The sequence below is a fragment of the Mus caroli genome, chromosome 1 (assembly GCF_900094665.2).
Source record: "Mus caroli chromosome 1, CAROLI_EIJ_v1.1, whole genome shotgun sequence".
NCBI classification, from domain to species: Eukaryota; Metazoa; Chordata; class Mammalia; order Rodentia; family Muridae; genus Mus; species Mus caroli.
This window is the reverse complement of record NC_034570.1, coordinates 143,223,204-143,243,620: the sequence shown is the minus strand read 5'-3', so window position 1 is coordinate 143,243,620 and position 20,417 is coordinate 143,223,204. Positions and strand designations below refer to the sequence as shown.

At 42.0% G+C, this 20,417-nt stretch overlaps 1 protein-coding gene across 1 annotated transcript in view; it reads right to left on the bottom strand.

Moving 5' to 3' along the window:
• Colgalt2 (collagen beta(1-O)galactosyltransferase 2) overlaps nucleotides 1-20,417 on the bottom strand; it is a 106,758-nt gene that overhangs the window by 13,516 nt on the left and 72,825 nt on the right. Inside the window, exons 5-7 of the mRNA XM_021167369.2 lie at nucleotides 13,586-13,790; nucleotides 8,659-8,778; nucleotides 1,547-1,623 (exon numbers count right to left, since the gene is read on the bottom strand). Of these exons, the coding sequence (XP_021023028.1) occupies nucleotides 1,547-1,623; nucleotides 8,659-8,778; nucleotides 13,586-13,790 (402 nt within the window). The remainder of the gene's footprint in view (nucleotides 1-1,546; nucleotides 1,624-8,658; nucleotides 8,779-13,585; nucleotides 13,791-20,417) is intronic.

The window sequence follows — 20,417 nt, the reverse complement described above, 5'->3', positions numbered from 1 at the left end:
TAGCACCGGTCAGTTTTGAAAACTATTTCCTATTTTTAGTAAATAGGAATAGACTCAATAGGGTCTATTTATACTTTGTGCTACATTTAAATTCATCTCTCCTTTTTCTGCCTTCTGTGAAAATGGCATAACCTCTACTTGGTATTTATGAACTACCCATTTCCTGCATTTGGAAGTCTAGCTTCAAGTCAGTTTTATAGCAGAGATCCCCAACTCCTAGGTCCATCAGCTCCTTGGGATGAATATGATTTGGAGACACAGATGTTAATGTTCCAATGTGATAAGGCATTTTCTTCCAAAAAGCTTACTGAGCTCAAAGCACAATGCTTGGCTTAAATCCAGAAGCCCTGGAAGAATTCTGTCCCAGTGTGTGGACTCCTGGCAGGTCACAGCTCTAGACCCCAAAACTCCTCAGCACTGACCAGCAACCACATAAGGGGCCATGAAGGGCTCGTGGAACAGACTCACAGTTCTGGCCCTGGCAACCATCTGTTTTACACACTACCAAGAAAACCACCTCTTTATATTATTCTCTTTCTTTCTTTCCTTCCTTCCTCTCTTTCTACCTTCTCTCCTCTTTCCTTAACTCTCTCCTTTCTTCCTTCCCTCCCTCCCTCTCTTCCTTTCTTCCTGTCTCCCTTCTCCTTCTGCCTCCTCCATTCCCTTCTGCCTTCCTCCATCCCTCTTTCCCTTCCTTCCTCTCTTTACTGTACACCTCTCTCTCCCTCTCCCTCCCTCTTCTTTCCCCTCTGCCCCTCCCCCTTCCCTCTCTCCCTCTAACCCCCTCTCTCTCCTCCCCTTTTCATTGTGTTGCTAGGAATTGACCCCAGGGCTCCACTTATCCTAAGAAGATGCTCTACCACTGAGCTAAAAGCCCACCTCTGCTTTGTTATTTATATACTTACAACTATACAGTAGATATGGCCCTAGGAAAACTACGCTAAAGTTTTTGCCTGCATAGTTTTGTAGGCAAAACTGCATAGTTTCTTGAAAGACAAAATTTTAGTACATGCTTTTCTCTTCATTAGTCCTTTCAACTCTGCCCTCCAACCTTTTTCCATGGAAGAAAAGCAGAAATTAAACAAAAACATAGAATATTCTAGAATAGTTTCTATCCACTCAGCTCTAGCAGAATAAAGTTGATGTCCTCCAGAGCCTAAAACATATATTCTCCTTACCTTACCCTTGAACCTCAATAAGAAGTTTGATAAAATATATAGCAAATTTATATTCCTTGCCAAATAATTCTTTCTGGTTCATTTTTTATGATTCTCCTTTGTAAAGACCAGAAAACAGAATGACAACCAACCCAAGTCCTCAGGGTCTTTCCAGTTGCCAAGCTTGCCTGCTTGCTCTCAGACAGATGTTCCACCTTCTGTTCCAACATAAACACAGAAGTCTCTGTACACATGTGCATATAAGCACACACATGTGCACATAAGGGCAAGAGTACACACACAGAGACAGAGGGATAGAGACAGAAATAGACAGAAATAGAGAGAAACAGAGAGAGATAAGAGAGAGAGAGAGAGAGAGACTTGCCTACCTCATCAAATCCCATCTTGTCTGGATACTTAGGGACAACTGACACAAACTGGGAAGGCTCCATTGGAGGATGGTCAACTGAAAAACAGAAGAAACCGAGTGCTTTGTCAGAGAAAGGGTCCGGAAATAGAATTCTACCGCCACTCCAGTCTCTAGGGCTGAGAGCCATGCTTGACAGTCAGGGTAGGGGACCATAGTTCTGAAGTTCCTCAGGACTGAGCAGCTTCACAGGGGTCCTAATGGTCAGAGCGATGGCGTCAGAACACCTGTCCATTTGCACGTGGAAATATTTCTTCCATTAACACTTACTCTAAGAATATGATGGGGGTAGTGTAGAGTGGCGGCTGAGAAAAGGCTCAGGAGTCAGACCCATGAACCCAACCCTTGGCCTAGAAGGCCTTGGAGATCTGTTTATTTATATGTAAGTTTGGGATAATACATGTATCTCTCAGTGTATTATAAGATTACAAGAATAATAAAAGATTTCAGGTAGGAGGGATGTTGTATCAAGTAACACATTTTTATAAGTTACTTTGATGCTTTAAAAAAAACCCACCTTCATATTCTATTTACTCTCATACTTGGGAATACTTTTGGTAAAGAACCTGAGAAGGTCTTGAAGGTTTATTAGTCTTATATAAATTCAAGTATTCATTTGATTTCCCTTCATATGATAAGATGACAAAATTTTTAAGTAAGAACTGGTTGCTGAAGTGCTTGAAGAACTATCAGTGAGGCTGGGGAGATATCTTAGTATAGTGTTTGCTACACCAGCATGGAGACCTAAATTCACCTATGTAAAATCCAGGTGCAGTTGTGCACGTCTGTAACTCCTGAGGCAGAGTGGGAGAGACAGACAGACACCCAGAACTCATTGGCTAGCCAGTTCAGCCAACCAGCAAGCTCAGATTTTAGCATGAGATGCTGTGGACAGCAGTGAATGACACACAATATCAACTCCTGGCATCCACATGTAGGGGCATACATATGCATGTGATCCACATACTACATAGACACAGAGACACCCACGGTCACACAAACAGAACTGATAGTGATTGCTGTGTGGCAGTTTCCTCTGAACTAAAACATTCTATCCAGGAGGGAGGTTCTTGGGACTCAGGAAGTAAACAACTAGCAAGTCTCAGGAAATTCATGAAACTAACAATCACCTTAACAAGATTCAGCCTCCCGCTCTCTCACAGGAAGCACTTGTCCAAATTCTCCATATATCTCAGTGTGGTAAAGGAGTTAGGACCTTATTGTTATGACTCATATCTACTCTACTCAAACTCCTTACCTCGCTTACCACTGTAGCCATTCCCTTATAAACATTCTTCATTTTCTACCATTGATATTTGTTTTACAAGACCGTAAAGCTGGTTATACCCGACTGAGCACTCACTCAGCACCCAAAAGACCATGGCAGGAGACACACCATACAAATTCACCATGTGAGTCACTTCAAAGTGACAAATCGTAATACCAAATTGGCAAATGACCCCATCAGACAGAGCTCCAACAGTAAATTCGCTTCCCAGTGTTTCAGAGATCTGTTTTATGCCCTGATTTTTCTGGAATTACCAACAGATTTTCCAAGTCCAAGAAAATATACAGAATCCAATTAGGTTTTTGCTCCCCCCACCCCCCGCAAGCCCCCAAACCTAACCACACGCACATCTCTGCTCTGTGCTTTTCTACTTGTTAAGGAAGACAATTCTTGTTTCCACTGAACACAACCGTTAGAGAAGTGGGTCTCAACCTTCCTAATGCTGAGACCTGATTTTATGGTCGAGGATCATGCTGTGATGATCCCCAGCTATAAAATTATTCCATTGCCATTTCATAACTATAGTTTTCTACTCTTATGAATCTTAATATAAACATCTAAGAAGCAATGTATCTGATATGTGGTGACCCACAGGTTGAGAACTACTGTTTTACACGATTGTCCAAGGCTATGTCAACTACTAATTTCCCAAGAATTTCAATCTTACAGATACCTTCTGTTCCAAACGATCAAGTTCCCCTTTATCTGGGATCCTTCCCATCAGCACACAGACATACTATAGGACTCTTACCTTAAGCAAATGGACAACACTAAGAAACCAAGTCAAAACAAATACAAATAAAACAAAGCACTCCCAGCATCTCTGCCCATTTCCTTGATCCACCTGCCATCAAGATTCCATTTTCTCTTCTCTTTGGGCCATTCTAATCAGCTTGTGTACCTATCATTGCATTAAAGTACTTCTTACCAAAATTGGTAACAGAGCTCTCTTTCTCTCTCCCAATCTTCTCTTGACAGGGTCTCACTCTATACTCTAGATTGCTCTGGAACTTGCTATGCAGCTCAGGCCAGCCTGAAACTCTCGAGGCTGCTGCCTCAGCCTCTGAAATGATAGGATTGCAGGCATCAGCTTCCGTAGCTGGTACAGAGTTCTAGTCTGACATTACTGAGCATCACTGATTTGCCCTCATTTTGCTTGGCTTCCTCACGTCATTTGGCTCTTTCTCAAAACATAACTCCCTTTTCCCTCCCAGCCTTCTGGCTGTTAGTCCACTCTGGGGATCTGTCCTCTTTTGTCTGACTACATGAGGTCACATTGTTTCTTGGCTTTTGGTGTTATGAGTCTTAAATGTCTTTCTCTGTGAATCTCTTCCCTAAACCCATAGATTCACATATCCACTTATCTCCTGGCCTCTCTATTCAAACTTGAAATAAATACTTCAAGCATACATGATGGACTCAATGCTAGAGTCATTCTTAATTTTCCCTCTGCTTCATGGGCTGCCTCCAAGCTGCTATAAGTACAATGGGCTCTGCCATTAAAATGTACCTTAAGCCTGTCTGTTTCTCATTACCTTCGTGCTACAGCTCAAATCTCAACCACTAACATCTCTTAACATGAGCTATGTAGTAATTCCTTATACTCTAATACCCATACCACAGCTTGAGTGATCTTTTAAAATACATAAAATCATATCACACCATCTTATGGGATCATGTTGCTCTTAGGATAAAATTCAAATTCCTTGCCATGGTTGGTATGTTCTGCGTTCATCCATGACTTCATCTCCTTCTATCCGTTCATCCATGACTTCATCTCCTTCTATCCAGCTCCTTGTTCCTCACCATGTTGGCCCCTGGCCCTGGACCACTCCCAAGGTTTCTTCTCTCTAGTGGTCTTTATATGTATTGTTCTTTCTGCTTGGAATTCACCCCCCAAAGATTCATGCAACTGCTTCCTTAATATATTACCTATATCTCTGTTAAAATATAAATTCATGGTGTAAGGTTTTGCTTGATTTCCCCATTGCTGAATTCATTATTACGGGAAATTATGCACTGTACATATTTGAGGACTCTCACTTCTACCCAACATCAGCTGAAGAAGCCTCAGGGCTGGGTGTGAGCACACAGGCCACAGTAACCTCTCTCTGTTCTAAATTTCTGTTGCCTTTGCACCTACCCAGTTCACAGCGCACTGTATTGTTAGTGTCGTTTAAATATTAGATCTGACTCTTCAATTAAACTGCGATCCTATGAAAATTGAGTGTTGGCTGTAAAATGCTTTGACTTCCTAATACCTCTGTGAAGTGACATATATCACAGGTATGCATCCCACATCTGCTCATTAAAAATGACATGTTTTAATGCTTCAGTCATTTCCCAACTGCACTGCCAGTAGCTAATTTCTACTGCCTATGGGAATCCAGATCTTGGGTAGTTTAATATCTCATTCACTTCTATGTAGAGAGTTTACAGCTATGACTTCATCATTATCAGAGTGTTATCCTTCCAACATGGGACTTCAGTCCACATTTTTGCATTATAACCATCAACCCTTTTTCTTTAATAGAACAAATCATGGAGACCAAAGGAGAGGTCTGTGTGAAAACCCCGTGAGTTTAATTTTAGACTCACTGAGTGGCCTGTGAGTATCCAATTGGTTTAGTATTTCAACTATGCCCTGTGCTGTAAAGTTGAAGATGAGAACGCTTAACAGAGTTATTATCAGAAATAATAAATGCAAGGATTAAATCAAATGCCATACATACATTGCTTGAGTGGCCGAGCACAGGGAGAGCAGAGTGGAAGGGAGAACTCACAGGCTCCTCTCAGATGAAGCCTACCTGACCAGACGAGAGGCTGTGCACATTTGTAAACCATGGTCACTAAGAACTCTATTGACCACGTGTAGGAGAACTTTTCCCACGCTCAGGCATGCGGAAGAACACAAGTGAGCACAGGTCTAGTCGGTCACTCTGGGAGCTGCCATCTGCTTGGGAGTCGAGACTGGAAGCCATGTGATGGCTATCATGAGGGTTAGCATGTTCATAAAGAGCTAGATGGAGTCACAGTAATTGTCACACTTCAATTCATATTTTATAAAGCTGATTACATATATGTAATTGAGACTATTAATGAAGCTAATTATATATGTAATGTATAATTGTTATACATTATTATATATTGTATATAACTATCACACTTCATTATGTATGTGTATATATAATTGTCACACTTTACTATCTTATGAAGCTGATATATATATATATATATATGAATTCATTACTCTCAGTTCTTCAAAGTTATCTTCACTTTACAAAAAAAAAAAAAAAGGACAAAACCAAAATTAATGTTATTCTCTACTCATAGGTGACAAAGCCTGGATTCAAGATGACTTTTTGGGCTCTAGGTTCAGTGCTCTTGTCAATACAGTCTCCATTCACTTACTAATTCATTCTGATCAGGAAACATTTCTTTGCTCCCAACCATATGCAGAGCACTATGTGAGGGGTTTGTGAAACAAGGCAACAAAATAACTTTGTCCCTAGGGCCTGAGACATGTGAAAAGAGATAGAAACCGCATATATGTGCTATTGGGGTGAGGGCTCAGTAGGTAAAGGGCTCACAATGTAAGCATGAGAGCCTGAGTTTGGATCCCAGACCCAGGTATAAGCCAGGCATGATAATGCATGCTTAGAACTCAGGGCTGGTGGGGAAAGCTGCAGAGACAGGTGGATTCACTGGACAGGCACCACAGCCAATCAGTGAATTCCAGATTCAATCATACCTATATACACGTGCACACATACATAAACACACAGACACATGCACACAGACACACATACACACACATAAGCACACAAACACACACACACAGAGGGGGAGAGAGAGAGAGAGAGAGAGAGATTGATTCATAAAATGGATTCTTAAGGGCTGTCAGTGAGTTAACCCTTTTCTGTCCTTAGCTCATCTATCATTCCACTCAATCATACGGGAGGCAGTGGGAAGTATTCTGTGTCCTGGAACTAATATGGTACAAGAGAAATCTATAGATGGAGAGAATGGGAAATGGGTACCCACAGACAACTTGGTGGGTTGGAAAATAAAGTTGTGGGCTTCTCTTTCAAACTTTTGTTTTTAAAGCCTTAGTCCACTTAAAACTCACACCGTGCAGACACTGGAGGGTTTTCCATACCTCTATCCTACACCGTGCAGACACTGGAGAGTTTTCCATACCTCTATCCTACACCGTGCAGACACTGGAGGGTTTTCCATACCTCTATCCTACACCGTGCAGACACTGGAGGGTTTTCCATACCTCTATCCTACACCGTGCAGACACTGGAGGGTTTCCCATACCTCTATCCTTGCTCATTCACCTGTGGCCAACTCTGGCTGCGTCTTCTTACGTCTACATCCTGATTTCTATTATTTCATTTAAAAAAGTCTTTCCCACTTCTGTGGCTACTGGTTTAGTTGAGACTCTAACCATCCTCTGCCTAACCTGCCATGTGACATTCTTTCAGCTCTGGTGTAGACCAGCACCCACTGACCCGTGACCCACTCATTTATCCTCTCTTCCTAGAGTGACCTCCCTAAATCTGCATTTCAACCTAACTTCATGTCTTAGCTCAAATTCCTTCAAAATGCCTTCCCTTCAAGGAAAGTCCAATGTCCTCTGCTTCACTAGAGGTCCTCTGCCTGTGCTCCTGGCCATGCTCCAGCTTCACTTTCTACTGTCTCCTACCCACCTCCACTGTGGTGAGACACAGAAAAGATTCCCTATGGGAAGCCACCACCAGTACACTCTCCAGAATTAATGGGTCAGTTAGCTTCTCTTCTTTGGCCACCAGTAAGTTTAGTTACTGATGATGAAGCATATCAAGCCCAAAATTGTGCTATACTCAGTGGCACTGGAAACACAGTGGTTGAGGCCATGGGATTTGGAGGTGCCACGTGTGATTCAAAACTTAATCTGCCATCAGTAGAATGATAGACTCACCTATATTTGAATTTCTTCAGCTTTATTTGGGGGTTAGTAGTTCCCCTTCATGGAGTTATTGTGACAATTATTGAGAGAGTATACAAATGGTATTCAGCATTGTATATGTTACATCATAAGCTATTATTAAGTTAAAGTTATAATTGCTCTTCTTGTGTTAGTACACACACACACACACACGTGCATGCACAAGCACATATACGTGCACCTTTCTCCACCCCAGGCCCAGAGTCATATAATTAGAAAGTAGCAAAGATACGATATCAATTCATTTTACACAGCACTATTTCAGCATTTGCTGCATTGTAGAACACATATTTACTCATGGATCATGCTATCCACCAAAATAGGAAGCTCCCTGAAAACAATGACTTTATCATATTTGGGCTTGTTCTTGTTGTTGTTGATTGTTTATTTGTTTGTTTTTGAAATAGAGTTTCTCTCTGTAGCCCTGGCTGTTCTGGAACTTGCTCTGTAGACCAGGCTGGCCTTGAACTCAGAGATTCCCTGCCTCTGCCTCCTGAGGGCTGGGATTAAAGGTGAATACCGGCATTGTTCAGCTGAACTTGTCATGGAATTCATGTATTTCATGGAAAAAATTTAAGAATTCAAGGGCAGATGAATGTCTGTGCTTCAGCCTAGACATAGTTGTAGCTATGAAATGTCAGACTGAGAAGCAGAGATCCAGGGCTGGCCATGGCTGGTCACGCCTGGTCACGCCTGGTCACGCCTGGTCACGCCTGGTCACAGTTGACTATGGCTGGCCTGGTTACTGTGACAATGAGCTAGACATGGTTGCCCTGGCTCCTGGGTCACTCACTCATTGCTTCTATCTGTACATGGATGAGGTTCTCGACGTCCTCCTGCAGTGTCTGGTGGGGCTTCAGAGGGATGGGCAGGTAGCCATAGTGTTCCTTGTTGCACAGGTACATCTGGATGCCTGAAGAGGTGAGAGACCAGAGTCAACCAATCAAAAAACACACTAGGCAAGAAAGGGAGACTCCCTGGGGCTGAAATGAATTCAATGCTGAAGCCCAACAAGTGGCTTCTTTGGGGAGCCGTCTATAGAGCTTTACAATATTCTTTTATTAAAAAGTTGAAACTGATTTGGTGGGGGGGGCTCTTAAAAACTCTGGGCCACTCTTCAGTTCAGAGGAAATTACCTTTTCTTTCTAAAGAAAAAAAGCACATTTGTGGCTTGAAATGGACACTGTAAAGGCATGAAGCAATCAGACAGGAAGAAGGAATTCCATCCAGAGAGCAGAAAGGAACACTCTAATCCACATGCAGGAAATAAGAAGAGGACAAGGAATGAAATCCATATTTGATATGAAAGCACACAGGAAGATCCTGTAGAGACAACAGATTATTAAAGCTAAAGCCAAGCTCATGGAAAACAAAATATTTAAAAGATACAGAGGAAATTTATCATTTCCCATGGTTCCTCTTGGTTTTATTTATTTTTCCTGCACTGGCATGGATTTAGGATGACCAATGAACAAAATTCTCAAGAACAAATTAATAATGACAAAAAAGCACATTCCTCTCAAAACTCATTAAGCATCTACAGTGTGGCGATGCCAGTGGTGTCTTAGTTCTGTTATATTCAGGCTTAGTCTCCGCCAGTCCACCAGTGGGCAGGGAGAACTATACAGCATCTCTGTCCAGCTAGACAGCTAAGAAAGAAGACTCAAGATGGCCTCATACAGTCCCAGCCACGAACCCAGCTTCCTTAGTTGCAAGGACAAACCTGCCAAGCTCCAGGCGGTGCACTAAAGCCTCTGGTTTGTTAATTGCTACAACCATCAGTGTTTTCCTGAGGAAATTATCTACATAGTGACATCTTTATTTGGGGCAGATGAAATTTCCAGCAGTCGGCTCTAACATCTGCCAAGCCAAGTGAAGCTGTCTTAGGGCATTAACAGAGAAGAACAAGGAGAGAAAGGGACCTTTGTCCTCCACCTTTACTGATCCTGGTTGGTCTCTCCAGATGCTGTCTCCTCTGACTTGTTTAAGTGAACTCACTGGTTGTGCTGTTTGCTCATGTGACTATTTCTGGGGATACAAACCAGAATGTGACTTTTTAACCAAGTTGTAATGAACTAAGAACGTGGATGAAAAAGACAGTGTTTATGTTGCCTCTCTATGATACTCAGACACCACCCCACCCCCTTTTACCATTTAACTTCCCAAGGCTTCCATTAAAAGGTGATATGATACTTAGCCAAACTATCCATCAGCTGAGCAGGTACAAGAAAGGCATTTCCAGATGTGAAATGCAAATCTATGGAACATTTACCTCCCACCACGCTTTCTCAGAAAGTTATTATATGATGAAGAGAAAGACAAAGAGAAGGAGGAAAGTAAGAGGGGGAAGAAGAAAGATCACCATGCACAAGAAAAACTCAAGACCCAAGAAAGGTGATGTATGACAGAAGCCAACTTAGTCTCAGTTTGATGGCTGTGAAGCTCAGAGATTAGAGTTCATCAGAAGATTCAAGACAGACATCTTGGAATCATCTAACTTGCAAAAGTGGACAGCACTTATTACTAAGTTTGATAAAGGGAACATTTATAATATAGTATTCTTAATGTTTTAGGATCATGTAACTATAATAAAAACCTGAAGGTCTTTTAAAAATATTTAATTATTATTATTTGTGTGTACTTGTGAGTGCACATATGTATGTCCATGTACCACATGTGTGCCTGGTGCTCAAGAAGGACAGAAGAGGACATCAGACCTCTTAGAACTGGAGGTACACAGTTGTGAGTCACTATGTGTGTGCTGGGAACCAAACCAAGTCCTCTGCAGGAACACCACATGTATCTTAATTACTAACCTATTTGTTCCACCCCTAACACCCAGAATATTAAATTACATCAGAGGACAAGGTGATAGGAAGAATGTGCTTCCACATAGAAGGCCAAGGGAAGTGAACTAACTTACTATCTTCTATAATGAAGAGTTGAGTTTGAAGGGGGAATATAAGGCAGAAGAAAAGAAAGCAAGCAAGAGAAGATGAATGCATGCTACTTAGAAATAAAGATACTAATACTATGCTTCTGCACCCATCCCCAGGAGTGACACATTGGGAGTGTTCGTTTTAATAAATCTTAGGTCACTGGACTCTCAATTACGTGCATGGGTGATATGATAAAAATAGGGAGAAGCACTGATAATTACATCAAGCCTCTGAGAATATCTTGTAGTAACAGTTTCTGGTGAGTCTCTGGGAAGGAGAGGTGAGTGTTACAAGGGAAGTACTTTGTTTTCCTAATGAAGGCACCAATGCTTTCCTGAGCTCACATACATGTGAGTCACAAAGACTGATAAATAATACCTGTGATGAGACATCAGACACAGGCTGTGACTGGTCCAGGGCCACGCAGAAAGTCATTAGTACCAAATCTCCGTCCCCGAGGGCCAGCTCCAACTTCTCTTTCCTCCTGGATCTTACAGCTTAGTCTCAAGGCCGTTAGTTCCTGGGGTGCCATCTATCCTGGGAGGCACTTAGGACCAGCACAAGTGATGCAGACAGAGGCCTGCATCATCTGCATCTGCTTGCCCATCACTCACATTTTTTATTTTGTTTGCAGTGGATGAATTATTTGGAAGATTCTTGGCTAGTACAGAAGAGGGCTCCTGTGGCTATGATACAGAACAATGCTCACTAGTTACAGTGTGTGTGTGTGTGTGCGTGTGTGTGTGTGTGTGTGTGTGTGTGTGTGTGTGTGTGTGTGAATCCTTGCCCTTGTCCTCATTATTGCCACTGAGACTCTTCTATAACAACTACTCTGCTCCTCGGTGTTCATAGCTCTTAAAAACTTACTATGTCCACAGCAAAAGATCTGAACTTCCCAATGACTATAGACTCTAACACAGTGCTGGGCACAGTTACAGTGCCTCTTTCCTTTTCTGCCTCTTGTTTCCCTCAGATGATTTGCTAACAGTCTTGGGCATCTATATCTGCTTTTAATGTCTCAGAAATACGTCTGGGAAACCTGACAAATAATGCATACATTTGTGGTGAACAGACTGTACAAACAGCAAAGATGAAAAAGTTCCAGCATAGCCTACAACCATCTTTCAGGCCTAACACCTGTGTGTTAGTTTAAAATAGATATATCCTCATTTAATTCCTGGGTCACAAAGACGCCTTGTGCCATGGGTATAAAGGAGATCTCTGTTAGGAACTGACGATCACCATACTCATTAACAGTTTAGTTTCTTAAAATATCCTTTTTTTTTTTTTTTTTTTTCAGAATCTGAAGCAAAGGCTTGGCAGAACTTGCTGGAACAGGAAGGCCCTGCTTCTGTTTCTGGCCCTGGAGATGTCACAGCAAATCACACATCGAGAAGCAGCTCCTATTAACATGGACACAAGGACCTTCGTGCCAACTTGCAGACCATATGAGGAGTGCCCGCCCTTTCCTTAACATAAGGCCTCTAAATGCCTATGCTTGGCCAAGCAGTCTAAATCATTCAACCAAACGTGGACACCAGCCTTACCATTTCTACAAAATACTCTTCTTTTCAAATGTGCACACACAAGTGAGTGGAACATCTGTGACTTTATGTGCAAGTCACAGTTTGGATTTGGTATCAATATTCTCGTCCTCTAGCAAGCTACCAGGGAGCTTTGGAAAGTCATTTTCACCATAACTTAGCCATATTTCACCATCTTCTTGGTTTCTAAACCCATTTTGTTAGAGGCCAAGTGATACATTGCTAATAGGCCCGAGGGCTATCAGGAGGGCCTGTGAGTTTGCCTTAGTAACACCATGAATCCTCCTGACCTGGAATGGGAGGAAGGAAAGAGAGAAAAAAAGAAAAAGCAAACCAAATCAAAACCCCTTTCCTTCCTATTGATGTGGCTTTGTCAAGAAGCTCACAAACTCCAGTGGCAACGGTTGTCTAGTAACTCACCGGGTACCTAAGTCTGGCTTTGCCTCTCTTTGCACACACACGGAGGCTGAGACTGCTGATTACCTCCAATATCTGTTCTCAGCAGCGAGAGAGTTGGGTTTTCTCTCAACTGCTCAGAATACCAATGACATCCTGAGCCCTCCCAGTTAGGCAGAGACCTCTTGCTAAGTTCTCACTGAGGAGACTTGCACAGAAGTGCTGAGTTCAACTTCTGGACTGGGCTGGGCTGGGCTGGGCTGGATTCTGACAGGGGAAGAGCCCCACAAGTCAATGTAGGATGGATGGATGCATCCTGGGTGGTGGGGTATCTTGAATCCTACAACTAAGGATAATGCTTCCTGAATTATGGAATAGTAATGAGGAAAGAATCTGGGCTGTTAAGAACTGTGGGGCAGAGGCACTACAGTGGCACAGATTATTTCTGAGAAGAAACAGTTCCATTTGTGAAACCTGGGGACTTTACCGGTGTTGTTCTAGGTTCCAATTTAACAATAGAATTCTTGTAATTAGCAACAACAATATCATTAGCTCTAGAGAGTCAGTGAGATTTTCAAGGACCCAAGTATCTTTATCTTTTTCATCAACTTAGATCCTCACTAAACAGGATTAGAGTCCTGTATGGCTGCCAGCCCTGACTCTTGAGATCTTTGGTGGCCGGGGACAGCAACACAGAGGATTCTGGCATGGTTACTACAAGCACCTCATTGCCTCTAACAGAGTTGAAATTGAGTTAGGTGTGTTTTAAAATAAACACAGTATGCAGAAGTGGGTCACTTGCAGTGTTCTATGGCAGCCCACAGCCCAGCATAGACAGTACCTGCTTGCCTGCTGGAGAAGGCAAAAACGATGATGTCATCAAAGGTCCAGGTGTAGTCCTGGTGTGGGGGGTAGAAAGCCAGCTTGTCAGAGGCCTCTTTCCTGAGGTCAATCAGGAAGGTGGAGTGGACCATGGGGACAGGGAAGCAGCCCATCCTCTTCCATTCTCTAATCTGAAGGTAGTCGGGGGTCCGCTTGTAGAAGCCCTGGAAAAGAGCAAGTAGAGAGACCATGTCCTCTCATCTGAAGGCATCATTATCCAGGCATCTGGACCCTCTAGGCCATCACAGGGCAATAGAAATCTCCAGTGTTGCCACTTTTATTACCGTGAATTAGAAATTTCTAAATGAACTCAAGAAATTAACTTGCACTTAAAATATAGAGGGGCTCTAATAGCAGGAACCATTTTATTTCATTTCTGTTGATTTAATACTTTCACAAAGTATAGTAGATATTAGCTTATGATTAAATATGAAGGACTAATATTAAAAAATAGGGGCCAGAGCAGGCAAGTATGGATACGTGTTCTGGTCCACACCCTCTGTGTTCAAGCCTTTCCTTGGCTTCTTATTATTATAGGTGTCTCGCCTGGCCTGACCTTGCTATGTCTCTTTCCTGAGCTCTGAAACAGGAACAGACAGTATTATCTACCCCAGAGGTTCTTCCTCATATCATTAAGTAAGGTGAAACTATGAAGTACTTAGAGTAATGCCTAGCAACAAGAAAGCATCAGCCAGTATTGGCTAGCATTGAAATGACTATGTTACACTTGGTTAACATTTTTGAAACATACATTATTTCCACATATACATCTGGGTTTTTTTTCAGAGCTCTGCACCTTTGGGGGACCCCACCCCCTGCTTTAGCATTTTCTCCAGTGTGAGAACACAATTCAACCTGTCTTCTCATTGGTTTTCAGTAACGTTGGTGTGACTCAATTTGTTTCCCATCCAAACTTAATTGTCTATTCAACAAATAACTCATCGAGCAGCTGCTGTGACCCAGGCATTAAGGTAAATGATGGAGAGTTAATAAATGATATGGCACAGGCTTAGCCCGTGTGGTAGGTAAAATCTTGCAGAGGACCTCTAGTCCAGCAGTACCAATCATAAAGACAATGATTAAAAAATTCCAATATACTTTAAAGTATGTAGAAGCTTTGAAAGGCATTTTAAAAACATACTGTAGGAGATGCAGGCTCAGGGGGCCGACTGGAAAGTTTCACAAGACTCCTGTGAAGCACACGATGCTCCCTGGGTACTCAAGGTTCTAAGTATTTATGCATGCCTACTCATTTATGGTGCATTTCTGGTAGTGATGTCGGCACCATGCATCAGGTACCTCACCTTCATCCACTTCTGTGATACGCCTTTCAGAGTGTGGAACAGTTCACCTGACTACTAACCCAAGCACCCCCTATGATAAGGTTGAAGGATCACAAACTGGGACTTGGGAGATTTGAGTCTGTGATGGTTTGTAGATGCTCAGCCCAGGGAGTGGCATTATTAGAAGGTGTGGCCCTGTTGGAGTAGGTGTGGTCTTATGGGTGTGGGCTTTAAGACCCTCATTCTAGCTGCCTGGAAACCAGTATCTGCTAGCGGCCTTCAGATGAAGATTTAGAACTCTCAGCTCCTCCTGCACCATGCCTCCCTGAACACTGCCATACTCCTGCCTTGATGATACTGGACTAAACTTCTGAACCTGTAAGCCAGGCCCAATTAAATGTTGTTTTTTTTTTTTTTTTTTTTTTTTTAATAAGAGTTGCCTTGGTCATGGTGTCTGTTCACGGCAGTAAAACCCTAAGACAGTGTCTTAGATTCATCTTAATTCACCTTAGATTCACCACCTGCTAGCTATGGGATCTTAGAGCATTGGCTTCTGCTAATGCTTCAGTCTACGAGAGTTCTTTAATGAAGGCACGTGTGGGGGGGGGCTTGGGGGATGGTAGGGGGTGGGGTGGGGTTCTTCAAGAGGCTCCCTACAGACTGAAGTCAATACTGCTAGGAGTAGTGTCAGGATGAGACACTTGGAAAGTTTAGGAGGAGTATGAATCATATAGTATCCTGGGAGAAAGGATGGTACGGAAAAAACCAGAGAGAAAAAGAGAGTCAGCTTGCTTCACAAAGAGAGGTGGACACAAAAGAAGCTGTTTCATTCTTCCAGAAGAACGAAAGTTTATTGGTAATAAGTCCTGTTCATTAGCCACACCATGCCAAGATCTTTTTGTTTTGGATGTGTTTAAAGGATCTGGAAAGTAGGCCTGCCTTGAGCTGATGAAGTTACTGGCCATTTCCGTTCCTGTCCAAGTTGAAAATGGACTGGAATGGAAGAAAGCCAGACCCAGATGAGGAAGGTTATAATTGGCCCAAGTTGTACAGAATTGAGTTTTGCTCTGCAAAATAAATGAGCACATTTCTCCTACTTGCTTTTAATGAGGAACTAACAGAAACTTGCAGGCTGCACTCACCAGGATAACCTCCTCCCACCCCTGTTGCTGGTGGCAAAGCAGAACTTACCAGAAACAAGCCTCAAGTGGCCCTGCCCAGTAGAGCATTGCAGATGGTTAATGGAGAGTTTATTCTAACTTAATATGATGTTTTCTCCCAAGAATTGGAATAAACTTTCTACATATCAGTGTGTCACTTCCTCAAAGTCCAGTAGATGGTAAGAATCATTCAAAAGCTCTTAGGACCAAGAAATATAATCACAATCAGAAATTTCTGGTCTAGTGCTGTGTTGGAGCCAATGAATACTACATTATCAGGAGTTTGGCAAGATTAAAATGTGTAAAAGCAAAAGTCATGTTAACACTGTTCTGGTGAGAACTTGGGTTTTGGGACAAGGCTTTATAATGTAGTTTAAACTAGCCTTGAACTCTTGTTTTCTGTTTCTGCTCTGATTGAGACAAATTTCATGTAGCCTATGCTCTGACTTCCTTAAGCAGTTGAGAACGATCATGATTTACGGACCCTCTTCCTCTACTTCCCAAATTCTGGGATTTATAAATATGTACCGTTGTGCTCACTGGCCTTGAATTAATCTCTCTCTGTCTGTCTTTCTCTCTGCCTGTCTCTCTCTCTGTGTGTATGTATATGCATGTGTGTGAGTGTATGTATTGTGTATTATGTTTCCACTGAGATTGAAACATTCCATCCTCTAGGGAAGCTTCTTAAGCTGGAAGATAAACAACTCAAAATATCTTCAGGAAGTCCCTGAAACTGATTAGATTCTCTGAGAACCTCCAGGCCAGAGTAAGCAATAATTCTGCTAGGAGTCATTCTCAGACTAGCTGCAGGGAATTCTCTCAGAAGACAAGGCAAGCTGCAAAGAGGATTGGGAGACCAAAACAGCTGCCTGGGCGAAGCAGAACCTCAACCCCTTAAGCTGCCTGGAAGAGGTGGTTCAGATCCACTGAATAATTTGGAAGGGACAACTCCCAGCTTTTGTGACTTGTCACCTGTGCTGGAGTGGGCTTTGGTGATATTTGTACATTGGTCTGTCACGTGCTCCGTATCTGAGGTGAGTAGATGTATGTGGAGCATCACTCCAGGAAAAGTCTTGTCATGTAACATGTGTCTGGTCATATGCATGATACACGTGTGTTTGGGGAAAGTGCATGCAGCCATGAGTGCACACGGAGGGCAGGAGGACATTAAGTATTGAAGGGACTCTGGCCAGCTCAAGTGTGGCAGGCATAGCTCTGGCAGGCCTTGCCGCTGGCCCTGCCCCAGCTCCATTCCCTCTGCCTTGATAAAAATCCCTTAGTTTACATTCCTCAAGCTAGCCACCAAGGTCTACTCCCTTATTTGGCCACTTCCTCCTCTCGAGGCTGACTGCCAAGGTCCAGCTATCAAAGAATGGAAGGCCAACAATCAAAACCTCCCTTTGGTGCACCTAATTTACATTCCCAATTAAAATTAAACACCTCATCCTAATACAGTTTTCTGTTTTACCTTTATAAACTGTCATATAAACTGTCTCCTCACTATCCAGAGGCAGTCCTTGGTCCTCCCTCTCCCTTGTTCCCTTCTTCCTCATCCTCTATCTCCAGTCTTTGTCTCTTTTCCCCTGCCCTCTGTCAATCTGAAACGAATACATCTCATTTGTACTGAGAACTTTGTCTTGGAGGTTCTGAGCCAATACTTTCCTTAACAGGTATCAGGCTCCATCATTCTCCTTCGTATTCTTTTAAGACAGGTTATCTCAGTGATCCTGGAGTTGGGCTGGTGACCAGCACTCTGCAGTGATCCTACTGGCTCCACTCCCAATAGCACTGGGGTTATAGGCACACATGGTACCATGCCCAGCTCTTTTTACATGGGTGGGTCCTATGCACATACAGGAAACATGAAGCCACTTCCCTAACCCTATACTCTGGACCTCTCATCCTCTTGCCTAAGTACTGGGGTCACCATGCCTGCCTTACTATGCATTTTTAATTACCATCTCATTGCTCTTTTGCCTTCTTGCTCCCACTCTGTCCTCTTCCCCCCTCTTTCTCTCCACGTGCTCATAGCCAACTTCTACTCCTCTACTCTCTCTCTCTCTCTCTCTCTCTCTCTCCCCCTCTCTCTCCCTTTCTCTGTCTCTACTAATCTCTCAACTCCCCTCCCCATGCCCTGAATAAACTTTATTCTATACTGAAAAAAATCATTTCATCAAGAGGCTGCATTGTAGCTCTTTGTATGAAAGTATTTATTTACATCATAAAAATTAGAACATCCTACCAGTTAAGGTTCCCTCTGCAAAAGTCATTTACTAAGTATCCATCATATAATGGCCTCATTCCTCATCAAAAGCTTAACCAAACATAAAAAGAGAGACAGAATTTAGCTTGCTAGCCATCAGAATACATTTCCCCTTTATTACATTTTTGCCTTATAGGGATATATTATATTGGTCAGCTTAATTTATGTGTCTAATTCACTACGAATTGAAATAAAACAATCATTGACATTTGCTGCAACAGATATCTAAGATTTAAGATCTTACTACAGAAAAAGATGTGGTAGAAATTCACATTTTTAACTTCAATTTTTGAAAAGCCAAGGAGAGGCCCTTGGTCTTTCGAAGATTATATATCCCAGTATAGGAGAATGCCAGGGCCAGGAAGCGGGAGTGGATGGGTTGGGGAGCAGGGTGGGGGGTGGGTATAGGGGACTTTCAGAGAGGAAACTGGGAAAGGGGATAGCATTTGAAATGTAAATGAAGAAAATATCTAATATAAAAAAGAAAAAAATAATGTGCATGGAGAAGTTTTATTGGCGACAGATTTGGGTAGTTCAACTTGTTTTTCCAAAACATAACAAAGTACTAAGCAATAACATAGGTTTGGGGAACAGATTCTATGTAATTTAGCCAAAGTACTAACTAAATATAACCTTGAACCTGTTTAACTGTGTATGACCTCAAGAGGAAACTGTTCAGGTGTATCAGGTTTTCTATTCTGTAATGAATTAAGGTTATTTGCAAGAAGATAATAGAAAGCCAGGCAGTGGTGGCGCACGCCTTTAATCCCAGCACTTGGGAAGCAGAGGCAGGCAGATTTCTGAGTTCGAGGCCAGCCTGGTCTACAGAGTGAGTTCCAGGACAGCCAGGGCTATACAAAGAAACTCTGTCTCAAAAAAACAAAACCAAAATAAAACCCCAAAAAACAAAAAAGGAAGAAGAAGAAGAAGAAGAAGAAGAAGAAGAAGAAGAAGAAGAAGAAGAAGAAGAAGAAGAAGAAGAAGAAGAAGATAATAGAAGGTGGATAATTCACAAAGGTCTAACTACAACCATTACAGAGAAAGGATGACTTTGCTCCCCTGCACCCCACCCCTTGCCTAAAGATAAGTTAGTCACAGTTACCTACAGTCCAAAAATACACCTTATAGCACTAGAAATCCTATTAATTCCACTTGAAATGTCAGAACTGTTTCTGATCTTTTATTTTTTTAATAAAAGAGTTGCATCTTTAAAAATAATAGTTGGTTTTGACTTATTTTATTTGTCAAAAAAGCTAAAACTGTTTTTCCTTCTCATGATGCTTTCAATATCATGTTAACTACAAATTAACACATCACTTTTCACGTGCCAGGGACACATATTAAATTGTTTATCTAGTTCCTTTGGAACACATCAAGTGAAATATCATTTTGTTACTCAGCGTTTGCTTTTTATTGCAGTTAATGTCAAAAACAAGGATCAAGTGGGAGAAGTTCCATAAAAATAGAAAAAAAATTTTTAGGACTCAAATTCCTGTAAAAAAAAAATACAATGCTACAGTTCAGTACACAAGTGATAGAAATCTGGTCTGTGGGGATGCCCATTAGCATCTGACTGGTTTGCAGAAAAAAATAATTGTCTTAATATTTGTATCTTTATTTCTGTATATCTAAGTTAATGAATCATTTAACAATCTTGTAATTCCTGAGATGATATTAAAAATTTGCTTCTTAATTATGCCTCAGCTCTTACATCAAATTGAAATTTTGTACCACTATTTTTCATTAAAAAAAAAAAACACTAAAGCAAAAAAAAGAAAAAAGAAGAGCAAGCTTCTGTGTCTATGCCAATTCTCAGAACTCTATGGAAATAAATTGGCCGATGTTTATCAAAGACTATCGGAATACATTTTGACACAGTGATTCCACTTCTCTGGTGGTTTGAATAAGAATGGCCTCCATAAGCTGAAGGGGTCTGCAACCCTATAGGTGGAACAACAATATGAACTAACCAGTACCCCCCAGAGCTCATATCTCTAGCTGCATATGTAGCAGAAGATGGCCTAGTCGGCCATCATTGGGAAGAGAGGCCCCTTGGTCTTGCAAAGATTATATGCCCCAGTACAG